General features: G+C 38.9%; 1 protein-coding gene across 4 annotated transcripts in view; it reads right to left on the bottom strand.

The window, feature by feature from the left end:
- The window catches only part of NFIB (nuclear factor I B), a 164,819-nt gene extending 144,866 nt beyond the window's left edge, over nt 1–19,953 (bottom strand). For 3 of the 4 annotated variants that reach the window (XM_054283574.1, XM_054283551.1, XM_054283565.1), the window contains exons 1-2: nt 19,634–19,953; nt 13,058–13,589 (exon numbers count right to left, since the gene is read on the bottom strand). In XM_054283574.1, the coding sequence (XP_054139549.1) occupies nt 13,058–13,589; nt 19,634–19,663 (562 nt within the window). In that variant the 5' untranslated portion in view covers nt 19,664–19,953. Of the gene's footprint in view, nt 1–13,057; nt 13,590–13,904; nt 13,969–19,633 lie in introns of those variants that run through there. The other variant, XM_054283557.1, reaches the window with a different exon arrangement.
- Nucleotides 19,954–20,427: the final 474 nt, after the last annotated feature.

Raw genomic sequence — 20,427 nt, 5'->3', positions numbered from 1 at the left:
GACTATATACTAGAGGAACATAAGACCCTTCTGCTGATTTAACCTAGTCTCAGAAGCTTAAGCTCTATACCGTGCTTCAGGTCAATTACAGCTGAACAATGAAGAAGAACAGCACAGGACTTTAACACAACACTGGCCTTCTGATCAGAGACTAAGCAGACTTTGTCCAGAAAATCAATTTAAAGACTGCAAAAATCTGAGAGAAAGTTTGTGTGATTTTAGCTGCTCATTGTTTGAGAAGTCAAAGCTCAGAAAAGGAAGAAATTTTACTCCTGTATTAGCACCATTGAACCCTGGTATATCATTTTAGTAGATGCTCCCTAAACCTGTCCCTGATTAAAAAACCACTGTCCTCATCATTAGAAAGATCCTGAATTTTTTTCTTGAGCATATTCATAACTGATGAAATGTTGTGGCTTTACTTCTTGACCTACCTTAAGGAAAGCTAATCAGAAAACTAGAAAGTTTCTAGCTACCTCCAAATAATTCAGACTTTTTTCTTCATGTACATAGAGCAACCAAAACTAGACAGCATTGGAAAACATCACTAGTTCTTTCAGTTGTATGCAATTAGTAGTGTGTGAGTCCTTCCAACAATTATTGCAACTTCATTCTAGGACTTGATTCACACTACTGAATGATCAATATAAGTATTTGACTCTATGACAATCCTTATCCTGAACCTGAATTACATCTTTGAATGCACATTCTTTATGTCACACAAATATTGAAGGACAAACAACAGATTAATTGCTGGCCCTAATGCTGTGTTTGTGAGTGCTAAGAAGCCATTCCAAATGTTCCAAAAAGGATTAATGCAGTATAACAAGTCTATTTAATTACTGAAAGACCAGTGATCCTCATTTTACTATAAGCAGCTTTTCCTTTATTTGGAGGTTGTAAATAGAACAGAAATCACTACAGGACAACTATAATTCTTGTCCCAGAATATTCAAGTTATATCCACAAAAGAATGGAAAAATGTATGAATGGCCAGGAAGATCTACATACACACACTGATTTGTGTATGGTAAAGCAAGATCAGCATATGTTTTAAAATACACCAGAACTCCTCACTATAAAGTGCAAAAAAACAATGTTATGCTCTAAGTAACAATTTGATATGTTTTCTTAACTAAAAAAAAAAAAAAAAAAAAAAAAAAAAAAAAAAAAAGGCAGCAATTAAGCCAGTTAAAGTAATTATACATAGCTTTAAAACACGTTCCTTTAGGTTTAATAAAACCACCTAAGGCTGTGGCTCCTACAACATAAGCCTCCACAAGTCACTGAACTGCAGGCCGTAAACTCACCTATGAATGCATATATGGCAAAATCACAACCTGATATCCTTTAAATTCTATGTCTGAATCCAAAGGGCCAATCAATTTTTCAATTCTCTTTTCTGCACAAGCTGGTTATTCTTTAACTGGAAGTTAAACAATAGAATAAGTTTTTATGTTAACCCTTGTTTTGCTGTAAACTGCACTGCTTCAGTATCAGCTGGAAAAATGCATGGACACACCTAATTTTTGAAAATTATTGCCACTTCCCACTCTGAGAAGCAGACACAGTAATTTTGTAGGTGTCGGTATGGCTAGCTCGTTACCAAACCTAAAATATCATGATAAAGTAAGGAATGAGGAAAGCAGTGACTGAAGGAGTAAAAGCAGATGGCATACTGGATCCAAAAAACACAGGCTACTAATTACTTAGGAGCGTTTCACTACAATCATTTGGGGCTTCAGGGAAAGCTCAGCCGCCCTCCAAGACTCAATCCTGAGCTAAGCCCCTACAGACCAATGTTGTGCCCATTAGCTGCCTCACAAATCAGACTTCTCCAAGCCTGGGAGATGAAACAGGATGGCCAGCATGTTCCAGATAATAGGTACACTGTTAGATTAGCTTCATGGTGGGTTTCATCTCACACCTCACCAAATTCCTGACCATCCATCCTGAGCATGGGACCACGGTGCAGGAACTTTAGTATTCAGACCTTTCTGTCTGGGGCATATTTTTGCTTCACGGTCACAGGGCAGGGAAACTCAGCGAGCTGTCTGTGCCAGGTGCCATCCCAAGGGCCAGCCCTGCCCTGACGGAAGCAGGGGTGACGGAGGAGCGCTGCTCCCAGCGCCCCGCTCCCCCGTGCGGGCCAGCCCTGCTGCGGGGTTCCGCCCCGACGCCTCTCCTGCGGAGCACTACCACCGCAGGGCTCAGAGGCAAGGAATGCTCCGTGCCCGCCCTCCCTGCTGGGACAAGTTCCTTCTGTCTGGACATGAGAAAACTGGGTACAACATTTCTTTGCGATACAGAGCCCTCTTGGGGGCTGGGCACCAGCACATGGGTTTTGCTTGCAGGAATACAGTGACTTTTTAGCCAGTACTTATCTCAGTTTTTATCACAATCCTCGCTGGGCCAACACTGAAGCAAGAGGTTTTCTCTCTCCCCGGGTCCAGACACACAGAGATATTAATTAACTTGCCTGCAGTCACCCGGTGAGACAACGGCGGGGTTGGGGACCAGGGACAAGGACTTTTAAGTCCTTGCAACTAAACATTGAGTCATACTTTACATTGTCATCACAGCCACAGCATTCAAGTTCCTCTTACACCAGCATTCCCACCCTCTTCCTTCAGAGGAACTATGTAACTGCAATTAGAAATCACACCTAGCTTGCAGAGTTTCACACAGAAAAAAAATGTTTCAACATATACAAGTGCACAGGAATGCTGTATGTAAACATACCATCTGATTTCTTTTTCAAGAAGCAAAAAAGAATAAGTTTACAAAGAAATCAGTTGTACTGCAGAAATACAAACCTGCTCATGTGCTGTGAAAGTCAGTGCACAGTGCTGTGGAAGAATATGGGGTTTAAACTATGTCAACTCAATTGAAAAAATCCATTCATATGAGCTAAGTCTAAGGCTAAGGAGTTAAAAAAAGAGCATACCAATTATGTGATGACCACAGGAATACAAATTTACTTGCTTTACAATGGTATCAGTACTAGTCTATAAGCTTTCTTAACTTAGCCACAGTTTTTTGACAGATCCAGCCGCTGATTTTGAAAGGCTCTACTTCCTAAAAAAGTGTCACAATGCAGCACATAATTAGATGTAATACTCATTTCTACAAAATAAACTGTGCCAGCAGTCAAATTGTTGGTAATTATGGGAAGCACAAAGTCTACATCAAGAAGCTGACATTAGCATCTGAGGTACTGACAGTAGGCAGCCTGTCAGGCTAAGCATCCAATGACTGCCCCCCACCAAGAATAATTCTTAAGGACAAGTAGCTTCCACTAAAAATAATGTATTCTACTTTTTTTTTTTACAGAAGTCACATAAAGATTGTTCTTTCTCCGTTTTACTAAGATTAGATACTGCATCAAGCATAGTGTTTAAAGTCCTCTGCTTTAGAAACCATGACTGCTTTTAAATACAAGTTATGTCATAAGAAATTGATGTTTTGGCATTAAAGAAATCAATAGCCACTTATGACATTGACAGGAAACACTCCTCCATTTCACGCCAAAAATCTATTTTGATCACTCTTGAGTCCTAAAACTTGAAATACTGTGCATACTCATTAGATTTTCATAACAAAATATTTTCAAAGCAGAACATTCTTCCCAGCACATCCCACTCATACAAAACTCACAGTGAAATGGGATTGACCAAGACCAATGGTGTTTCCCCTTGAAAAAAGTAGTGACCCCATGCACCCCAGCACAGGGTGCACAGGAATGCACAGCAGTCTGAGAGGGGATGGAGTTTTCCTCCAGCTCCCAGAAATTCCCTCACTACCTCTTCTACTATGAAGGGCTGTCAATTTGTCCCCCTCACTGTCAGCAGACAATAGGTGGTGACATCACCAAAGGGCTTCCAAAGGAGGATACAGATGCTCTGGAGGGACACTGAAAACCCACTGGGGTGTAAATTCAGGGCCGAGGTCTTCTTGTCACCAACCACCACAAAGAAGCGGAGGAAGTGGCACGGCCACTGAACAATGGAGAGGTCAAGCAGTTCACAGCCATTTCATGACCCAGACAAACCAAGGTCAAGAGATTCAGGTAGCAACTTGGCGTGAGCATGAGTTACAGCGCAAGTGAATTGTTTTAACAAATCAGCTTTGGTCAATTAAACCTAACAAGATGTATTGCATCACATAGCCAGGTTCTTGACACTAAGGCCAGCCTCGTAAAACACATCTTTTAACATGGCATAACAAATTTAAGGTAATCCGTCTAGAAACTGCAGATGTCAGAGTAAGTTGTCTTGATTAGGAGAAATTTTCACACTTTTAAATCAGGGACACTGGAGTGGAGTTATCCCTTCAAAAAGTCTGGCATAATTTTCAATGGCATTACTCAGGCAATGGAAAGCTGACGCTGCAGTAAGTATATTTGCCATCTCTCAGACACAATGTACATCCATAATAATCTTCTAAACATTTCCCTGTTAGCTACTTCACAAAAAAGGCTGAAAATGGTTTGGCATTTTAGCCCAATGCAATTCACAAGCAAAATTATATACTATTTTATTTCATTCAATTTCTAAAGGCATAGAGTTTGTAATTACTGAATTACATGCACATTGTTTTGTTTCTGTTTTAAAAAAAATATGCAAATTTTATGACACCTCAGAAGACAGCTTGTGGAATATGAGGAATATGGCAAGGAAATTGACTGGAAATTAAAATACAATGCTAGTTTTAAGATAAATAGATAACCATCTTTCAGTTGTTTGAATTGATCCTTTATGAAAAAACGTGTAGTAACTCAGGTTAATATTGCTTGGAGATCAAGAAGTCAAATAGGTAAACAATATGTTCAAAAGATGGATACTTATAATTATCAATTGTTAAATAATTCCAAACAATATAGAATATACTTACGTGTGCACACCATTTGTCTCCAACAAACAATCACGAATTTTTTCCCTAATTTCTCAACAACCACACCAAGTTTCTCAGAGTTCACTACCTGTTCATTTTTGCATTTGGCTTTCCTGTTCACTTTCTGAGGAAGAAAATGGGAACAGTTTTGATCAATTTCCACATGTATTTTATTCAGAGGGGAAATAAAAAGCCTACTTAAAGCCACTGAGATGTCTTTAGTGAAGGTGCCTTTATGGAAGGACACTGGAAAACTTGACATGTCCCTTCTACTCTGGAGATTGTGCAGTTACTTAATAAAAAAGTGCAAGGTTTCACTGAGAAAAAAGAACACAATGATTGAAGGGGATTCAGCTAAGCTTTCACACCCTTCCTCATCACAGTAACTTCTCCTTATTTCAATAGTATTTCTTGGGGTAAAAACAAACAAACATACATGTCACTTAAAAATTCCAAACACCAAAGGCAGTTAGGAACAAATTAAGGTTAAAATTACTCCAAGGTCCCCATAATTTTAAGTCACCTTTCTGACTTGAAGAGGGGTCTCATATAAAGTGGAACATAACACACAAGAGTCATAAGGCATGTAGGCAAAAGCTCTGGTCCTCAGGTAATCTAAAAACATTTGAAACACTATGATTGATAAACAAACTTTAGACTATCAGCCGTTTCTGAAAATGCCCCCCAAACACCAAGTGCCCATCGGAAGTGCCCATCTCCCACCACTCTTTTTGGGGACAGGGCAGAGATGGGACTTGGGGGCGGGGGGGGAGACTAGGGTAAAAGTCACATTAAAATGTTGATGTTCCCAAGAAGCAGCTAAAGAAATATGTTTATTTAAAATTTAAAAAGCACAATATACTTCAGAAAAGGAAAGAATCCCCCTCAGAGAAGAACTGGTGGGGAGAGCACAAGTAAACTTTTTGTCAATAAAAAGATGATGGGGGGGAAATATAAACAATTGTGCTAGAAGAATGCTTCCAGGTTCACACACAGCTCACTGCTAAAAGACAGTACAATAGACACACCAAAATGAACTTGGCTTTCTCTACGACAGAGCTAATAATCTGAGATTTACTTCCCTTTTCCTAGTTCTGAGACTTTCAAACCTCTTCTAATCCAGGTTTCAATGCCCTGAGCCATGGTTTTAGCAAAAACTTCTAAACAGAGTTTAAAATTACAAAAATTAAAAAGAGATACAGAGTAAAATCATGAAACCTCCCTATAATTAATGACATCTCGTTTGACATCTGTCAAACAAACTAAATAGTATCAGAGACTTCCTTCCCTTTTCACAATCACTGTAAATCTGTAAATCTGTAAACCAGCTCCTCATAAGGAGCCTTCTTCACCCCACAATGGAAGGAGCAACCCTATTCAGTTAACATAGCCATTTAACTTGATCTGAAAACCATCCTAGTCCCAGCAATTACATCAAAGAAACATTTCACCTTGCTGGTGAGACTGGAAAGTAGCACTTCAGGAAACCTCTTGAGTTACAGTGTTTGGCATTGTGGACCACCACTTCTGAGGGCCACCTGTCCTTGACATGACTATGCTGCTACACTGGCAGCAGGGAAGAGGACAAGGGGGAAACACAGGGGAAAAAAAAAAGAAATCTAGATAAGGAAGTGGACTTGACAGCAACCTCATGCAATTAACTTTAAAATTCAACCTGCAGTGGCATTTAGTGTTCAATTATCTTAATGAAGTTTTCACAGTTAGAGTGAATTCAAATATGCATGAACATTTAAGAAATGTAAAACATAAAATCCTGCTTTAAATTGAGGCATTCCTTTATTAATGAGTCCTCTTGTATATAGTTTAGAATAATCCTTTTTGCACACAGTATTCCATCTGAAACTACCACAAAGCAAGAATTTTCTGATTCAGTTTCCATTCTTTACTTTATCGCTTCTTGTTTTGAACTAAATGTCGCTCATAAATTAACAATGACCTCTATGTTTTCAAGTACCTGAACAGAATTTATTTAAACTTAAGTTTCTTTTATCTTAAACACAATTTATATTATTAACCCTGTGAAAATTAGTGTATCAGGTAAGAAAAATCAGAATTAGGTAAATGTTCCTTCTTGAAATGCACATAAATTTAATTCCTGTTAACAGTAAATAATTTAGCACTAAATAGTGCTAAATAGTGGAAATTTTCCTTTTCTTTTTCCTGACCCACATTCCTGCTCTTAAGAAAGCTTTTTTAGATTAAAAAGAAAAAATTAAACATTTTGAATTCTGCAAACCTACTATCTGAATGCTAGTTCACACATCAATCTTCTGAAAAAATGAAAATTGGTAAGTGGCCTTTCAAAATGTTTCAGTATGCTAGATCTTCATTAACAAAGAAACTATAATCATAAATTGAGAAATATTATTACATCCATATATAGACTGGATTAACCTCCATTTCCTAATGGCAAATGTCTTTCTTGCCCATAATTTTCACTACAATAGAGACAGTCAACAACAAAATAGTTATCCAAAATTTTATGTTAGAAAACTAGAAAATAATAATAACAGTGTCTTTTTCAGTTGACACAAAAAAGTTTTTTTAAATTTGCATTCTCTTCACGCCTCAACAGACTGGAATTGTCCAGAGCAATTCAGTTTTTAAAAGGTTGATTATTCCCTATGAGATTTTTAAACTACTAAAAGCTCTTCCCCTACTAGGGCAGACAATATATAAACTCATACTTTTGGTTCTGTACTGGCTTTCTGATTCAAAATTGAGATTTAGAGCAGGGGATCACACGCCATTTCACTGTGCTAGAAACAAGGTCCTGGAGCATATAGAAGCCTGTAGGGACAGGCAGTAATAAGCTCTATTTCCTGCTGTTCCTGCTGTAACTCATCATTTGCTCTGTAAACTCCCAACAAATCACCTCGCACTTTGATGTGTCCTTCTGCAAAACAGGTAAAATGTTCTACTGCATGTTCCCAGGTAAAGTATTCAGAAGGAGGCAAATCATTAAGATTAAATGAAGTAGAAACAATCAGCAAATGGTTGATTCATCTAAGCTCATTGCTTTTTTATTAATTGTATGTGGGATCATCAGTGCACACAAAAAAATGCGAACCCTCATCCAAAATCTATCTGGGTGGCGTGGTATTTAGGCATATAACCATAATATGACTTAACCAGGAACTGCTTAAAACATTATTTTGAGTGGGACTTTTAAGTGGAAAATTCATGTAGTCACAGCAACCTAACAAAAAACAATTTCATTATCATTTTAAAATATTAACAGAATGACTACACAATAAATTTTCTCAACTTATAGAATGAAAACTCAAATGTAATGTGAAACTACTATGCAAACCTCTTTCAAAATTTGAGCTCCCTATAGACATAAATTGACAAAACTCAAAAAAGCTTTTAAAAAGATTAAGCCATTGATAAACCCACCCAGTCCTGCAATTCAGACATATCTCATTAAAAAAAGAATTACAATTCCTTCTGGAAGAGGGCATGTTTTCCAAGTAAGACAAGACACACGTGTTGCCAGGACTGTCTGAATTGGGAAAGCGATATCCCCACTTGGCTGGGAGATTGCCAGTTTGCTGGCATTAAGCTCAGGGCAGAAGCATTTCAGCTTGATGCGGCGGCAGCACCCTGGACCCAGCTGAGGTTATCTGCAAGCGCGCTCTTCAGGAGCGTGGGCACCACACCGGGGTGTGCCCGTGCCCCCTCCCATGCCCCCCCAGCAGGGAATGGCACCTGCAGCGCAGCAGGGCACTGCCAACCTCCCCACACAGGGCCAGCTCAGCATGAGAACCCTGCATACAAAATTCTCCCCTTGGCCAGCCAGTGCCCTCGCTGCTCTCTAAGCTTTCTCTTGCTTTTTTCTGTTTTCTTCCCTGGCCCAGTACCCCCCCTCCAATCCTCAAGAGACAGGACACAGTCTAGCAATCAGGGACTCACATAGCCCAGGCTTCCTTCTGCCCAGCCCTTTTGGTAGAGCTGCTAATCCTTCTTATTAATTAACGAGATAATAGCAGTTAACCGGAAAGCAATATTAATGTTAACTATCTAGGAAACTTCCAAGAGAAATGATTTATTCTTTCTGCCAATTTCCTGATAACAAAGTTGCACAGCTGGAGCTGTAGTAGCATCTTGATGGTGTAAGAAGTTAAAAAACGAAGAGTGCCTGAACACTACGAGACTAAGGACATCTGCACCTATTTTCTTCCCCACTCTTTTAAAAGAGCCTCTCCTCCTTTGACTCCAGACTTTATTAACAACTGGGAACGTGGGCTCCCCCAGTTATATCACCCTTACATGAGGACAAAGGAGAGTATAAACAGTAACATGACTGTTCAGATAAATGTACTCTGAGAGACACATGCACTAAAAATACTTAAAAATCTTAACATTTACATGTAGCACTGCTTCAGTTGTTTAAACTCTTAAACTACCAAGGTGTACTATGCTTCATTCAGTATATGCTGAATTACCTAACATCAAATTTGCGTTTTATTCATGCTGCAAAAAAAAGTAGTGGAGATGAAGAGGGAATTCAGAATTATGCAGACAAGGCACATTGCTATAGATATTTTAAGTTTTGGAAAAGAATAAGGCAATTTCTAGCTTTTTTTTCTAAAATTAGTCACTGTAAGAGTAAGTAAAATGTCCATCTCAAGGAGAGATTTATACTATCTTGGTTCTGTTGCAGCAAACAAGTACTGCAGCTTTCATTCACTGATTGTCAAAAACTTTCCAATGTGCCCACTGCAATGCGGATGCCAACCAACGAATCAAAGGCATTCAGCAACTAGACAAAGAGGGTCTGATGCCAACCTCGGTGCCACTGGCAACCATTATTGGCATCAAGCACATTGTCTGCCTTTTTTTCCCCTCTCCTGGCACTCGACAAACAAAATGGCGGTTCTTGTAGCAACGGGAACACAGCATAAGCGCTGCGCTGAATTAAATACCATCAAATGATTTTATGGACTGAAATGCATTTCATACTAAATGATAGACAGTCTCTGATGCTCACAGGAGAAAAAAAAAGGACAATTCTGTCAATAGAAACAATGTTCGTACCATTTTCAAGTTGGGGTTTTATAAACAATCTGTGTGGGACACACGCACCCCCCTGATACACACAACACACAGAGCCCCATAGAAGCCCCTTGTGATTAATAGTTATTTTCATGTTAAACATTGATCACAATGTATACTTCCCATTTTCTTCCTCCTTTTCAGTCAAAGGAGCAGCATTGCAACCTATGTCAATCTTCTTTTTTTCTTTTTTTTTCTTTTAAGAGGATAGCATAAAATGAATAGAGGGGAAAAAAGATGCTGAATTTGAGATGAGCGAAAAGTAGCATCTGATGAAGTTCATCAATGATAGGACTTCATAGATCAGTCCTTATTTCTTCTTTCAAGACAGACATGGAAGTAGAAGCTCTTTTTGTTAAGAACTGAAAACATTATTGACACTTCTAGATCTGGAAATTGTCAATATATTGTAACATTACTCTGCACTGCAATGCGGATGCCAACCAACAAATCACAGACATCCTAGGCTAAACAAAGAAGGTCTGATGCCAATCCTGGTGCCACTGGCAACCATCACTGGCACTCGAACTATCCTTCCTCCTCTTTTTTCCCCTAATCTTCTATTTTAAAGCAACAAAAAAAGCAAACTATTTGGCCCTTTTTCATTTTGTGTGCTAATTCCTTCTTCATATTTTGTTCAGTGATTTAAATTTTTTTATGTGTCCACTTAGCTGTTACATGGTGCTATTAGGCGTTTATATGTTCTGAAAGATAAATAAAAAGCAAAATGCCATAAGTATAATGCAACATTTTTGGTTGACTTCACACATATCTTTCACAGAGCCTGGCACTCTTAATCAAGTACCCTAAAAAGTGCCACAATTAACCTGATTTCAATGAACATAGAGAATCAAAGTTTTATAAAATGGGAAAAAATTACATAGACAACTTAATATGACTTTTTCAAGAAGAGAGCCAACAGATGTTAATGGAAGACTTAATGTAAAGCAGCAAAATACAAAAGACATGCAGTTAGCAATAAACAAAAGGGTCTTCTATGAGTGACTTGGAAATAGAAATTAGCCAGCTTCATTTTCAGTATATTCTCAAAGTAGCACTGTGTAACTTTGAAAGTTATAATATTACAACATGCTTAACTTCCTCATTTCCAATTAGACAAAAGTGTTTTAAATAAACTTATATTCTCAATACATTTAAATCAACAAAATCAGCTATGCCCTGCAATTCCTTCTCCCACTTCAAGTTACTGCCTTTCAACAACTTATAAGTCAACAGTGCGCTAAGAGTACTCTGACCCCAGCTTCTTTGGCTCAAGAGGTACTTAAACTGTTTTGCCTCCCTTTGTAGTTTTGACTTTTAGAGACAGGTAAATCCATAGAATTAATCAGTAAGTTATGACTTACGCTATATGCATTCATAATATAATTTGATTTTTTTTTCCTACAAAAGGAATTTAAAGGTAAAAATTACTTGTAATTAAGCTATTTTGTTTAGTGTTGTCAAAGAAATCTTTCTTCCTGTATTATTTGGGATCAGATTTACCAGACTCCGCAACTACTTAAAGTCACTGTAAAATACCTAAACGTGTCTACTGCTGTGGAGAGACAAAAAAAAACCCCAAAAAATACTAGGGGGAGTGCAGGGGTGGGGGGAGAAGCCAATATTTTTTTCACATCAAATAATACATACATTCACAAAAACAGTTCTTCACTTGCTTGAGTAAATGCTAAAAGATAATTACTTAAAACAAAATATTTCATTTTGCAGCTCTCCTCTTAAAAAACGAGTATACACCAAATGAAGCCATGCAATTTCACTTTTTTGTTGCTAACAAAATCAATTCAATTTGTTTTCCAGTTAAATCCCATAGTTATTTACCAAGCATCAGATAACAGCCTGCCATCTGCCCTTCTGCAGGCCATTTCTACCTGCTACCAGGCCAAGTTGTGAAATGGCCCACCATCTGCAGATGGTCGAACTTTCCCTAGTTGAGATCTGTGGCTAAAAAAGAAATGCATCATTACTGCTGATCAGCCAGCATTACAAAGACACTTAGAAGACAGTATCATTATCAGAAAGAACCAAAATGACCCTAACAGAGAAAAAATACTTCAGAAGACTTACAATCAGAGAAAAAAAAAAAAAAGAAAGAAAAAAGCAAACCAACACCTTTATCTACTTACAGCCATTTACAATTTTAGGGAACCTGCCTATGGGTATTGTTATTGAATATCCAATATATGAAATATGGCTAGTAGGTTTTTCCCCTGACACGTGATTATCAGAAGCCCTGTTTTTATTTTCATTCTGTAATACTAAGTTTAAGAAGCTTTTCCATAGAGCTCCTGCAATTTTCCACATTTCCATTACCTGCCAAATAAAAGTATATGAGTGTGATTATGAAAATATACTCTTCATAAAAATTTCTCAAAATGTTACGACCTGGATCTTTGTTTTAAAGCTCAAAGATAAGATGAGCTACTGATGTAAAATATGGATAAAACATTGCATATTGTGTGCTGCAATTCTGATTCTATTTGGCATTTATATGAAATACTGCCGTGATAAAGTATTTTCAAGCTTTGTTTTATAGGCATGAGAAAGTCTACAATTGCTCTTCAACATGATCAGTTTCAGGATTGCTTCTTGATTAATTATAACAACAAAGACAATAATAAATATTTGTAGTATTTATTGTGACTGTGCAATTGCATATACCTGCATCTATTCTTAATAGTACCGGGGTGGGGGGTTTTGTTTGGTTTTTCTTTAGAAACTCAATTTGAAAACAATAATGTTTTCTGAAGTCGCAACTATGTATTGCCACTTTTTCACAATAAATAAAAGGCAACTTCAGTGGAATGAAAGTACTGCCTTGGTACATGTCTCTCTCGCTCGTGAAAGAGGCACGCGTGTCAAATATGCATGTCATACAGGTCTGCAGGAATTTGTGTGTGTTTAAGTACATATGTATATAGGCTGATTTACAAATGGATATGTAGCCACACTCCATCTATGGACCACAGAACACTGTTTCACTGGAAGCCAGCCCACAGGGGAAACAGGGCTGCTTGGAGTCAGAGTCTGACATACTAACATAGAAACATGACAGTCTGCTTCCTACCTTGCTCCTGCACGTAGTATGCCAAAAACAAATCAAGCTCCTTGACCGATACTGTTATGTGATGTGGCTGGACGCAAAGTGCTGGATTTGTGCAATGGGGGGATTTCATGAGACGTTCTCCATCCGTACTTTCCAAGGGGATGCCTTTGAACAGGATCACCATGACTAGATCCAGACGCCAGACTTTGTCAGCCTGTCGCAGGCAATCGATTCTCCTAATCTTGCCCTTCTGGTCAGGATTGGACAATACACAGCATGGGTGCTTCTTCCCAGTAACTGTGAGCACAAAATCCTCCCGGAACTCTTGGCGAATATCTTTGCGCAGCTTGGCCAGGAGCCTGGATGCCCACTTCTGTTTAATTTCAGGCTTTTCACTAAGTAGCTCATCCTTGACTGCTCTTTCCTCATCCTTTGACATTCGTTTCTCATGTTTTTTAAAGTACTTGCGTTTTCGAGCCTGAAGATTGAACCAAGTATAGGCAATTGCACGCACATGTGGAAGAAGTGCCTCAATGAACGGGTGAAATTCATCCTGTGGAAAGAAGTGAAGGAAAAAAAAGAAGAAGAGAACAAGAAAACTCAAAGTCAGCAAGTTCTCATAACCAAAGCACCATCAAGAAACATTTTTGAAAATCTTTAAGTGAATACGAGATGAAGAGAATAAACACGTAAAATTTACACAAATTTCATATTTCGTTCTTTGAAAGAACTATGTGAAAATTTTATTTTGTACTCCTCCCCTCGTTCATCCCACAACTCTGCAGAGACAATATAATTTAAGAGATGCTACCAAGATGTTTTGTTCCTAACATTTAAATATTTGAACAGCTAACATCAAGAAAAGTACCATTGCACAAAGAGGACACTGCACGGTTTTAAAAAATCTGAGCAGAAATGTTCAGAAGGCTGAGGCAAACGCCACAGTTCATTTCTCTTCTCTGTGGCACAGAAACACAAAGCATATACATGCTCAGTGTAATGCCACACAGTTCCCGCTTTTGGAGCATGCTCTCAGCAAGAGACCGCTGGTGGCACAAAGAGCATGCGCCATTAAACTTGATCCATTTTCTTATCAAACGTCCAACATTCCAGCACTGAAACAGCACCATTCCAGTGGTGGTAACTAGAGAAACCAGTATACAGTAAGGAAAAGCAGGCAAAAGACACATGTCATATTCAAATCCTGAACAGAAGCTTCTGTACTTGCAGCTCTTCTCGCTTCCCTCCCACCACCCCCAAGCTCTGTAAAATTAGGACTTTATGAAGGTGAGAACAAAAATTACATTTATGTCCTTCCAGCAGTTCCACTGTGAATTTTGAAGCCCCACAGGGTCAGTTAATTTGCTAACTGATCACATGAGTGTGGCAATTATTCTAAACCCCTTAAAAATCAATCTGAGGTGTACAATGAAAAATGGCAACTTGGCACAAACTTTGCATTCTTTGTGTTTCTACATGCTGTGGCAAAGAGACATTATGAGTCCACCGCTGGTCCAATGCTGCTTTTGTGAAATCCATGCCATTTATTTACAGTTTCAAAATAACCCTTTCTGTTGTCTGGCTTCACCTGCAAGTTCTTATCTTCTGCCTAGCAGCAATATGGATTGCATTAAGGAGGTAATGCTTAGTTGTTGTCTACAGGCACATCCTATAGCAATTAAATTAATTTCATTTGTCTGCTTAAAGTACCATCCTACACATCCATGTTAATATCTAAATAGACCTTCCCCAAAAACTTATTTTCCATTAACAAGTCTGCTGTTTAAAACACTGCAATCTGGTTATCAAACATTACTATATTTTGGGTTGAAAGGGAGACCTTAGGGGAGGTATCCTTCTTCCTGTGTGTAGGGATATTTAGTTTTAAATACCACGCAGATTGCTCATCATACTTAGTGGCACAGTGCAATCAAACTAAAACCGAACCTTTTTTATGCAATTATATTCAAGAATACAATTAACAAACTACTATTTTAGTTACGCTGCTAGACAAGGAATGAATTATGTTTAATCAATAGGCTGATTAACTCCATTAGGTAAAAATGATGAAAGTATAACTAATGGTCTCAATTATAGAGTGCAGACTGCCATTGCAGAAGCTTCAGGCAAAGAATTCCATATTTAAATCTTTGAATTTCAAACAAACTTCAAAATTTCCTGAATGTTGGAAAACCCACTAGATCTAGTTACCTCTCTAACCATCCTCAAATCAAACAGAAAACAACAGAAAAGTTACAAGCAGTTTACCTATGATCATGTTGTCTTCATAGAAAAAAAAATAAATTAAGCAAAGGCGGGGGGGGGGGGGGGGTAAAGGAAAAAAAGAACAGAGAGGCAATATAGGAAGATACTTCAGGACATAAACAATTTCATTACAGTATGATGCTTGTCAAAGACCTACAAAGGCAACAATTAAACTGATTAGTAGTTTCCAGCAGAGATTTGAACAATTCTGTTACTATACTGGTACATAAAACTAGGCCGTGGAAAGAGTTAAACCACAATCTGTTCTTTGTGTGGGAAGGCAGTACTGCTCTGAGCAACCACAGCCCATGATAAGACTTCCCTATCTTCATATGCTTTCTGATGCCATGCTTTTTTCCCTTTCAATTATAACTACTAAAGAAAGTTTATTTTTTCTCTTACAGAAGTCATCTTAATTGAAGTACTGAATTTTTTTTTAATTAGTGGAAGCATAATGACCATACTGTGTTAAGTCCTCACAATTCATTTTAGGCTGAATAAAACAGATTTACTACAGATTTTGAAAATTCTAACAGCTGGGGCTAAAGGTGGGGTGAAGGCAGGTGGCTGAAGAGCTTTGGGAGAAATTAATTTTTGCCTCAATACAATGATTTCTCCTACATCTAAACAGACTTTGGCATTTATAACTTAAAATGGCAATAAAATAAACATGGATGTATTCTACATTAGTAAATTGTTGCACATCTAGTTTTAATTTTGAAGAAGATCATCATAAATTACTAAATTATTTCAGATTGACTATGCCTTGAGGTAATGCATATAGTATTAACAATAATAAACTATAGCACTTTATATCTATGAAAATTTTATAGAGAATTTCACTGATTAAATTCCAGCCTGTAGTACCTGAATGTTTCCTTTTCAAAAATAGGGAGAAAAGAAACCACAAAAACATGCACACCAGAAATGCCAACCTTTTAAAAACTGTATTCAGGTTTTTCTTTCACAGTATTGTTAAGTCCTAAAGACATACATATACGTGAAAAGTGTTGAGAAGAAACACAGCAAAGAATATTCTGTTTGAAAGCAATTTTATCAGATTTTTTGAGCTATTCTTTGTGCATTTTCAAATGAAACTACTACTTGACATGGGGAAGTGCCCGTAAAAATTATCCTAAATGGACATTTGCAATTAATCACACACATTCTCCACCAAATCTCCTAAAAAGATATCAACAGACTTTTTTTTTCTCCTTAATATTCATATAGACAATAGTAAATTATTTTTTATTTTTATGTGACACTTGCTCATGTGCCACAGTTGCTCTTGCAATGAAGCAATTTATAAAGGCAAGATTTTCAAATGTAATATCAAATAGCTAAGGTGAACCATTGTGCACTGGCAATTTAAATTAAAATGGAAGTTACTCTACAACATCTATGTTCCTGGTAAAGAAAGGAAAAAATAGCAGCCATCTAATGACAATAGGTAGGCCAAGTTTTCTTTATTGAAAAGATAAAGAGGATATGCAGTGCTCTTCTCCTATCTTTCACTTTTAAACTTTGTATCAGCCCAGAAAGCTCAAATTGAGGACTGTGCAGTAAATGCACCAGGCAGAAGTAGGGAAATTTTATACAAAAAACTTCATCTACTCAACTTCCTGCACGGATTTTCTCATGCCTAGTGAAACATATAGGCGCAAAAGAAAACACTACATATTATGAGATTTTGGACTACTGCAACATAATAAACCACGGCAAAAATATCACAAGAGAGCTAGCACTAAAAGGCATGCAGTAAACTGCATCCTATTCATGCCTCAGCAAGAGAGATAAATCCAGTTTCCAGTCATTCCAAAACATAGAGAAAGAGGTATGTGGGAAACCGAGGAAAGGGGCCCACAAAATTAAATGGCATTTGGTAAGTTTTCTTCTACCTTGGACTTATTTTCACTCACTAAACTTTTATTTTAAGTGTGATGGGTAACACTCAAATTGACAAGATTTGTCTTAAAGCTGTACTTTGCATTTTAGACTTGTTATTAAAACATGCTTCTGCGCTGTCTCGGCACAAACTGAACTACCACTTTCATAAGTAGTTCCATCCAAACAGGTGTTCTGTGTTTACTTTTACCAAAATATTTTCTTCTGAACCTGTACTACCACAGTCGATGAGCATTGCAAGAGTCCTAGAGACAGAGAATACAAGAGAGAGAACAATTGTGGCAGTAATGCTTTAATGCAGTTGCTACTTCAAGTGAAATGAATCAATCTTTTGCCTTAAACAAATGAAGAATACCAGGTTTAAGTTCTCATTACTGGTGTCATTTTAATTTTTAATTTATATAGAGAAAAAATATCATTTCTAAACTTGTCCTATCATTCCAAGCAGGTAGAAAAATATTTCAAACTAAAATCAATTTATTGCAACTGTGTTACATGTATGTATTACCAAATGTGAACTGTTCCTGCATGGCACGTGGTAGAGCATGGTTGTAAAATATTATGGAGAAAGTATCAATGCACAAAAGCCAGAAACTGCTTTCTTGGATTAATGGCAGTAGAAGTACAACGTAGCATTTTTTTATACACCTGAGTGCAGTATTTTAATACAAATTTGTAAAGAATGAGGAAATCTATTACATCAATGAGCCCAAAAAGAAAAAATAATGTTAAAAAAAAAATTAGAGAAGGAAACAAGATCATGAAATACCGCTGTAAAAGAGGTGGTTGTGAAAACCTGTGTCTCAAATGCAAAAACTGTTTTCTTGTACTGTCAGGTTTATATTCTGATGCAGAGGTCTTATTGCCCATCAATAATTCCACACAGTGGACAGTCTCCACAGAATTAATTTTGCTAACCACAGATTCCACGCTAAGTAGTTATTTCTATGTGTGTACCTGTAAGCATGTGCGTCTCTGTTACACAAAATGCTTCCTATGTTTCTCTTTTGAAGAAGAAATATCTCAATAACACTTTTTTCCAGCTTTCTTCCACTGCAGCTCACGTTTACTTACTGAAAATATCCATATCTAAGTCAATCACACTTAGATGCCAAACAAAATATAAACAATAAAAAATGTGTCAGCCAAAAAACTGCAGGACTGTGTCCAATCACTGAATAAGCCTTATCATTGTTTCCATCTTCAATCACAATTTATGAATACTTTAGTCCTTTCGAATTACAATGGTTTGTAACTGCGGAATAACTTAAATCACACTTATTTATTCACGGTGCAACTGTAAGTGCATCGTTGGCCTCTCCGTAGCAGCCTTGCAGCAGACATTACTTTCGCACATTTTCTGCTTCTTTAGCTATTTGTTGCACCAATGCAAAAGCAAGCAGTTATCGCTTAATCAGTTTACATCACATCCTCCTAAGACAGACTTTCACGAAAGCTGAAAACTATCCGCGAGCTTTGCAGACAGGGTTTACCGTCCGAAAAAGGCTCCGGTGCCCCAGCGCTCGCTCGCCGATACCGTACACCGGCCGAGGACGCTCCAGGGGCGCCCGGAGAACTCCCCAGGCACGCTCCCGAAACCCCTCAGGTTTCAAAATGCGCGCTTTGCCGCGGCGCGGACCCCGCTCGGGCTGCCCCCCGCCCTCCGCGCCCCGCTCCGCTGCGCTCCGCACCGCGCCGGCCGCCGCTGCCCTCCCGCCGTCCGTGCCGCTGACAGCCGCCGCTCGCCACCGAGAAGCGGCCGCAAGCGCGGCGCTCAGAAAAGGGCCGGTCTCTCCCCGTGCTGGGTAGAAGGCACGCTCCTCTGCCGGCACCGCACTTCAGCGGGGAGGGGGAAAACGACGTGCCCTTGTATAACCGAGCGAGAAAACGCTGCACAGCTTGGTCATCCCCGCTCACATCTCCCTCATTGTTGGCAGCCTGCATATTATTAATTAAGCATAAGACGGGATTACTTCGCACCGGCCAGTGGTCGTGTTTTGTCAAAAAAACCACTTTTCCTTTCAAACCCTTTCATTAGGCTGTGTGTAAACAGGCGAGATGAAAAGAGTGCAAATCGTTTGATTCCAATCAAATCAATACTTCTCAAACACGGTTTTTTAGCATAATTATGCTCATTTCCAGTTTGTTAACCTTTGACTTCTTATGCACCAACAATTAACAGTATTTGTATACGGGTGACACTTTGAATGGATCTCCCCAAAACAATGGCGTGGTACAGTTTATTCTTTAATATTCCCTCCTGAGAGAGGAGTTTGGATCTGACAAACAGTTACGACTGTGCTTTAACCCGTTACAACTACTAGCAATGACTCATTAATAACCCACACACATAAATTTTTTTTAAAATCCCAGCAAACACGTGAAAATAAACAAATTAACAAATAAATTAAATAAAAGCGTCTATACCTGAGTGAGACAGATTGGAGAATACATCATGACTTCGCTTTGAGAACACGCTGCCCGGAGAGCCCCTAAGAAAAGCCTCAAAAAGGAATAATTTCATCTATTCATTTTACAGTCATCTGAGACTCAAGGAAGATGAAATCAATCAGGACGGGGCTCTGCTCTGGATCACCACAACTTCACAACAAACCCCAGTCCTCCTTAAATAGCCAAAGATTCAAGTTCACTCCGTGTGCTAGATTTCCCGGGGTGAAATCCAATCTACACTTTTAACCCTCTTGTAGTCGGCGGCGCAGGAGTCTTGCTTTTGCTGCTGCTGCTGCTGCTGGTTGTTTTGCAGATGAGGGGGGAAGGACTCGGGGTGGGGGGGGAGGGTGTGGGGGTGGGCGGGAGGATTTTTTTGTTTGGCTTTTTTTTATCCTTTTTCTTTTTTTTTTTTTTTCCTTTTTTTTTTTTTGGGGGGGGGGGGGGCGGGGAGCGGTGTTTTTTCTTTCTTCAGAAGTTGGTGGTGCTGCCGTAATAACACGACACTGTCACCACGCTTTCGAAAGTTCAAGGTTACAGCCCGGAGCGGAGCAAGAGGCTCCCGAACAGCGATGGCAAGCGAAACTTCGCCGGGCGGTCGGGACCGTGCCGCGGGGCCGCGCCGAGGCGGGGACGCGCTCGGGCGGGCAGGGCGGGCGGCGCGGCCTGCGGGCTCCTCCGGCAGCCTCTGCTCGCCCGCCCGTCCTCTCTCTGCGGGCAGCGGTGAGAGACTGCCTTCCAAACGGCCACCGTAATAAAAATGATCTCCTGGA

This window comes from Melozone crissalis, unplaced genomic scaffold, assembly GCF_028551555.1.
Source record: "Melozone crissalis strain CALT ecotype California unplaced genomic scaffold, PUWL_Pcris_2 ptg000005l_1, whole genome shotgun sequence".
NCBI lineage: Eukaryota > Metazoa > Chordata > Aves > Passeriformes > Passerellidae > Melozone > Melozone crissalis.
Note: the sequence above shows the minus strand (reverse complement) of the source record. Positions and strands in the feature narration are given on the sequence as shown.